Here is a 6,767-nt window from a genome sequence, read left to right as displayed (position 1 = left end):
GGCAAGGAGACATTCCCGGATGTTTTTAGTGAGCCATGGAGGCTTATATGCTCTCCTGCCCCCTTTGACCCTCCTGGGGATTACCTTCCTCTGGGCTTGGAGGATCGTCTCCTTAAGGAGCGACCACTCCCCTTGGACACCCGGCTCCCCTCCCCTCTGAGTCTTCAGTGCTTCTCCAACTATCCTCCTTAGCTCGTTGAAGTTCGCCCTCCTAAAATCTAGGGCCACCACCTGACTGCTTGCCTTTGCCACCTTGTTGCCTTTCCTCCAAGATGGAATAGAATTAGCTTGTGCACCGAGGATCACTCTCTTGAGGAGCAACCACTCTTCCTGAACTCCTCTCCCCCTGGAGTCATGGTCCCTTAGGGCCTCACTGACAAGCCTCCTGAGCTTGTGGGCACATGCTTAAGTACCTTGCTAAAATGGGAGCAAACGCTCAGACTTCTGGGAGGCACTGAGTACACGAAGTATGTATATACATTAAACACCATTAGTTTGAAAACAGGACAACAGTAAAGTGTTTAGCAGCCAAGAGAAACTATAGAAACTTCTCAGCACTTTACAGTATCTGACTCGTAATCCTACTTCCTGTCAATAGCTGACGAAGTAGGACAGAAAAATAGAAATGGTTGACAGAGATCTCAAAATCATCTTGCTTTTTTTCTCAGTAGGTTCCAATTGTCTATTAAATGAAATAGCTAAATGACCAAACATTTTTAGTTTGTAAATAGAAGCAAATACAACATGCTTATTTCATATTTCTGGGTTACATTTCTGAACTTATTTGTTAAATGGTTACAGCAGATTAGTCTGATTTCTCTGTCTCTCTCTCTGTCTCCCTCTCCATTTTTCACTAGAGTTCATACTGGATGACTTGTGGTGAATACTCAGGCACAGCTGGAGACTCCTTTACTGGGGGGTTTCACCCTGAAGTGAAATGGTGGGCTGATCACCGGGGAATGAAATTCAGTACACGAGACAGAGATAATGACAACTATGAAGGGAACTGTGCTGAAGAGGATAAATCTGGCTGGTGGTTTAACAGGTCAGATGTTTCATGAGAATACTAATATTAGTAATTAGGATATTGCCATATGATTATCTGTGAGGTATTGAACACATGATATGAGCTAGAATTATTATCATTTATTGTATTTGAAACCTGTTGCTGATGCTATCATAGATGGTTCAGCACTGGCCTACGCGTCTTTGGCTGACCACAGAAGAAACATCTGGCCTGACAACCCTCTACCACATTATCTCCAGCTGCCGTTGGTCTGACTATTTCCTCTGTGCTGGGGTCTACATTTCAAATTCTCTCTGTTTTACAACTACCAGAAGCAGACATTTCTACAATGTCCTGTGGCAGGACACCGTTGGTGCCTGCCATTTTAAGAGGTCTGAGCAGGCTGTGATGCAGCCGGCAGGTGTGATGCAGTCTAACAAGGCAGTCACACTACCATGGGAAGGCTCCTGGATTGGAGGATGGGGCTGAGCCAGCCTCAGTGTAAACCCTGGCCCTCAGAGCTGAGCTGGCAGTTGCTGCAGGGTTGCTGCCAGAGAAACATCGCCCAGCTGGAGCTGCTGCTCCCAGAACACCTGGAGGTTAAGGGCAGGATATATGGGGTTGAAGGAGGCTCCTGGTTCTGGGGAATGACCTAAAACTACACCCTGCTAGGGTTGGATGGTGTGGTGGGGCAGCCTGTGGCAGGGTAGTCCCAAGGAAATGCCACACCGATGCCTCCCTAGTGAAAGGCGAGAATGGGGCGCCATATAGCCTCAGCCCCCACGACCTGGTGGGTTACCCCATAGAGGGGACAGGCGAGGTGTGCAGGCAGGTCATCAGGCCTGGGATCCAAGGGATGTAAGGTCAAGAGCCCCAGTGAGGGGGTGGAGTAGTAGGCCCAGTGAGGGCATGTGAGAAGGCTGTGTAGAATAGGGTCCACATGGGTGGGCCTGAAGGACTGAGCATAAGCCTGCCTTAGAGATTAAGTGAACTGGGTTTGGAGGTACATGAGAAGATGGACCTGTATGAGATGGAGAGGGTGAGTGGCTCAATAACCTGATCAGAGAAACCCTCAGCTGGTCAATGCTGGAACCAAGACCAGACTGGTCCAAGGGCCAGAGTGCCCACCGCTGGCCTAGAAGTGAGGCCAGGACTTGTGTGGCCAGAGGTCCTGGAGGGGTCCACTGCCAAGAGGGAAAAGGGCTCAGGGAGTTTTGCAGTATGAGGGCAGAGATTAGATTGCCTGAGGAGGAGGGATCCAGGTGGTGTCTGAACATCAGGCAGGCATAGAGTGAGGTCTGTTGTGGGGCCAAAGCCACATAGTGATGCCATATGTGAGGCATGGGACACAGTATAAGGGGAAGTTCAGAGCCGTGTAGATGACCTTGGCATTGGGCAGTAAATGGGCAACCTCCTGCCTTGTAAACATCTACTAATTAGATACATCAGAGGTGAGGCAGGTGGGCAGCCTGCCCTAGACAGGTGGGCAGGCCAATGATTTGACCAGCCATGAGATGGCCCCCGTCACACGTACACATTCTCTTTATGTGAACAAGATTACTTGGGCAGGCCATCCAGTGCACGTGTGTGTGAGTGATCTAATTATGTATATAATATCACTAGTGCTTTCCAGTCTTATAGCATGTAACTAGCTTACATGTGACATTTGTGCAGAATATCTGAGAATAGTTAGTGGTGAATTAATCAATCTCTAACACCAAGTACATCTGTTTCTTTACCTCAGTTCACAGGGTCTTATACTCTTTAACTTTCCATACATCAAGATGGTACTACAGCCATTGAATTAGGAGTTATTTTCTTTTAGTTAGAGCAGTTACTTTGAGAATAAAAATTATTTAAATTGGATGTAGTCAAAAAAATTTTGACTGATAGTATTTCCTATATTTATATACAATATACCAATGCAGATAACAGAATATAAGTAGTAACTAGTAGTAGAGCTCACTTAGATGGCTGCCTAGATAGATAGCTTCAATACTAATATTAATATCATTGAAGCAATCTATCCTAGCCAGCCATCTAAGTAGGTTCATTTGATTAATAAGAAACATAGCCAAGCGCAGCTCTGCAATATAGTTGTGGAAGACTGCTATAAAATACAGTTGGAAGAACCACATTACTATCTTTTCTTGATCTGAGTTTACTTGGCATGAGCTGCCAGAATGGATCAGCTCCATTCTGTATGTCACCTGCTATTTCTGCTTTTAACCCCCCAACTCCTAGAATTCAATACGTTTCCTTTGGTGAAATGTGGTAGCTAGACTGATCTCCTTATATGTACAGGCAAAGTCTGACCCACAGGCCAGATTAGGCCCATGGTGGACTCCATTTCCTAGCAGCCCCTGTGTCGCTCTGGCTGGTTTCCAAGAAGACCAGAGGAGCAGCAGAGCCATGACAACACAGGGCCAGGGCTTCCATGGAAACCGGCCCCAACAGTGCGGGCAAGCCATGTGGCTGAGCAGGGAGCTGCTCTGGGACCGGGATCTTGAGACAATGAAGGCATGTTCAAAAGCAGGGGCAGAGCTATGATCCACTGCCCGCATGCCCTGGGAAGGGTGTGCAGGCAGTGCATTGTGGCTCTGCCCCAGCTCCGGACCACACTGATCCAAGATCCCAGCCCTGGCCCTGGAGCAGCTCCCTGCCCAGATGTGCACACTGCCTGCACTGGGACTGGTCTCCATGGAAACCCTGACCCCATGCTGTCACAGCTGCAGCTACACAGCCAGGGGCTGCTGGGATATGGAGTACAGCCTCCAGCATGATCTACCATTTTGCCCATCCCACAATTGTAGTCATTTTGTTAGTCTGTTTCAAAATTAATTGTACCTATTTGGCATATTCCAAAAAGGTGAATCAGCATAATGGATGTGTTATGCTACTGGAAGTCATAGGAAAATCACATGTAGATCGATTTTCAGATTTTATTAAGGCTGAAATTACAAAAGAGGGAACAAAGCCACAGTTGTGATACCATTTCCAATTAAATCAGAACTTCCAGAAACTTCAGAGGAATGTCGCATCCTAAAATTGCTTAGGCCTGTAATATGCCACAGGGCTCATGTGTGATGAATCACAAGTGACTGGTATTTAACTCTGTCCATTTTTCCTCAGAATAATTTTTTTATTATGTCTACTTGGCTCAGGCAGAAGAAATATACCTTTGTGGAAAAAACTATATGGTAATGTTTCACAGCTCTTGTCACCTAATATAGTACAGTGATTGATGCCATATGAATACCAAAGATGGAAAGCTCTTGAATGCTAGTTCCTATTGTAGCTACGGGTCTGACTTTCCTTTATCTCACAAAAGCTGTGTTCCGAATCAAATATACAGGTTGCCAGTGATGTTACCTCACTTCCTTGGTATTGAATTCTTTAAGCAGTTAATAGATCAGGATAGTAAAATGGAAATAGGAATATACGGGCTTGCCAATTTTGGCAGAGTGACTTTAAAAACATCTTTATGGCTATTTTTTTAATCTGCATTAATCAAAGGCCTACCATATTAATTTATGTGTTTCTTCTACATATCTAATTCTGTCTGGGTCTAGACTGTTAACTATTTGTGTGTTTTTGTCTTGTCTCCCAGCACCAATTTAAGAATTATTATTCTTGGCTCATGGCACTTTTTTGATGAAATCAATGTGCCTCTGTTTCCACGAAAAGAAGGAAATTGAATGAGAGGCAATAGAGAACTCCAGCTCCTAGTTACTTGCCAGTAACCGTATCTCTGACTGTATTAAGGAAACCTTGTTTTATGCAAATAAAATAAACTGCCTCTGCAGTATGGAATCTATGATGATCTTCCTGGTTCTTTTACCAGTTGATTATGGAAAAAAACAGCACTTTGGTATCTGCTGATCATTCAGCATTCAACTAGTTTATGGCCATGGTTCACTTTAAAAAGTGCTTATAATGGACAATGACAAACATAAGAATTATCTTTTCTCTGCAGATTCAGTTTTTACTTCTGCTTCTATTTCACCTCTTAGTAACTGTTACTAATTAAATGCAAATATACACAGAGAGCATACACCCAGGCTTACTACTAACCCTATCCTTAAGGTTCATTTTAGCTTGTTTTCTTTTTGAGTACTGCCTAAACTTTGATTTTGACATCCACCATGAGGTCTGACAACTAGACACTAATACCAAAATACTGACTTAGAAGTTGCAATAATTTGGTATGGAATCTGCAGATAAATTTACTCACTATAATATAATAAAAAAGAAACTCACTTTCCATATGGTCACATAATCATCCCAACTTTTTCCTCCCTTATAGAAATAAAATTAATGCAAGGATAGTGCCGTGGCATGCTGAAGTATTCCTTTCACATTTAAAAATGTAATATTGTTATTCCAGTGTATTAAAGAGTCAGAGAAGGATAAATTTTGATAGGCAGGTAGTATGGCAGCTCAGATAATGCAGCTGTTAGAGAATGGCCAGAATGTATATGCTTAACTTGCAGTGAGATTTCCTTGTTTCCCCCTCAATAAATATAAAATCCCCTACTTATAACTGATTTATTCTCAGGTTTTTTAATACCAGACCCCAAGCATTGGCAATAAATGCAGGATTTAGTACTGTTATGCTCGAACAATGAACAAAAAAACCCACATAATTACTTTCACAAACTTTTCATTGCCCCATGTCTTTATGGCAAGGTATGATCCTAACAAATCTGGAAGCCATTATCCATTGAAAGAAAATACAGATAGAAGGAAAAGTATCAGAGAACTAAAAGTGTTAAAGGAGGGGAGCCGAGTAACAAAAAGAACTTTTGTTTTGATGCAGCTGAGAACACTTGCAATTGTGATCCGATTAGACCTTTATTGTTTAATGGCATTGAGCCTCCCACATGCAAATTTCTGCAGCTGTCAAACTAGTTACTCATCAACATAGTGAATTTTGAAAGAACTATAAATCTCTGTGCCTTTTAAACAAACCAGATTTGTTTAGTATCCTTATATGTTTTCCCTTCTTTCCCACCAGGTGTCACTCTGCCAACTTGAATGGTGTGTACTACAAAGGACCTTATACTGCAAAAACAGACAATGGAATTATTTGGTACACATGGCGTGGGTGGTGGTATTCTCTGAAATCTGTTGTCATGAAGGTCAGACCAGCTGACTTTGAGCCCAATGTTGTTTAAGTATTTAGTTAAGATGATTTATCCAGTTAATCTTTTAGCAAATTAAGTCAACAGGCAGTTTTTTTTCTGATTTAAAGCTGAGGTAATTTCATCGAAATCAGTGTTATTTAGATGCAAATGAGAGCAGAATCTGGCTGTAAGTCTGCAGATACAAAGACTGGCATTAATACGCATATGGGGTTTTTAATAAGGCAGGGCAAATGTTCATCCAGGGTTCATGGCAGCTTCCACTGATGTAGAATTTGAAAGGTCGCAACAATTTCATCTCCTGAGAGGCACAATGAGACCATGACATCAGGAGTGCTCAGGGAGGAGACGTCTTCCTATAATAACTTGCTAGTGAAGTGAGGATGTTGTTGGAAAACACAGTAGGATTCAAAACTGCTCACAATGGCAGAACTGCTGAAGGATGGCAGGAGTAGAACCACCACCTACCTGCACATTCTGAGGACATGAGAGATCAGGCTGGTACCAGATGTCCAGCTTGTATTTTCTTGTGCCAGCAGGAATGCCAATGGCGGTGTGCAGGGTGATTTGGCTCATGCTCTTTAGGATTTTTTCACTTGAGAATGATTTATCTATGT

General features: G+C 43.1%; 1 protein-coding gene across 2 annotated transcripts in view; it reads left to right on the top strand.

Moving 5' to 3' along the window:
* The window catches only part of FGL1 (fibrinogen like 1), a 49,616-nt gene extending 42,865 nt beyond the window's left edge, over positions 1-6,751 (top strand). For both annotated transcript variants that reach the window (XM_019526574.1, XM_019526573.1), the window contains 2 exons: positions 858-1,045; positions 6,024-6,751. In XM_019526574.1, the coding sequence (XP_019382119.1) occupies positions 858-1,045; positions 6,024-6,183 (348 nt within the window). In that variant the 3' untranslated portion in view covers positions 6,184-6,751. The remainder of the gene's footprint in view (positions 1-857; positions 1,046-6,023) is intronic.
* Positions 6,752-6,767: the final 16 nt, after the last annotated feature.

This window comes from Gavialis gangeticus, unplaced genomic scaffold, assembly GCF_001723915.1.
Source record: "Gavialis gangeticus isolate Ggan-Ray unplaced genomic scaffold, GavGan_comp1, whole genome shotgun sequence".
NCBI classification, from domain to species: domain Eukaryota; kingdom Metazoa; phylum Chordata; order Crocodylia; family Gavialidae; genus Gavialis; species Gavialis gangeticus.
Note: the sequence above shows the minus strand (reverse complement) of the source record. Positions and strands in the feature narration are given on the sequence as shown.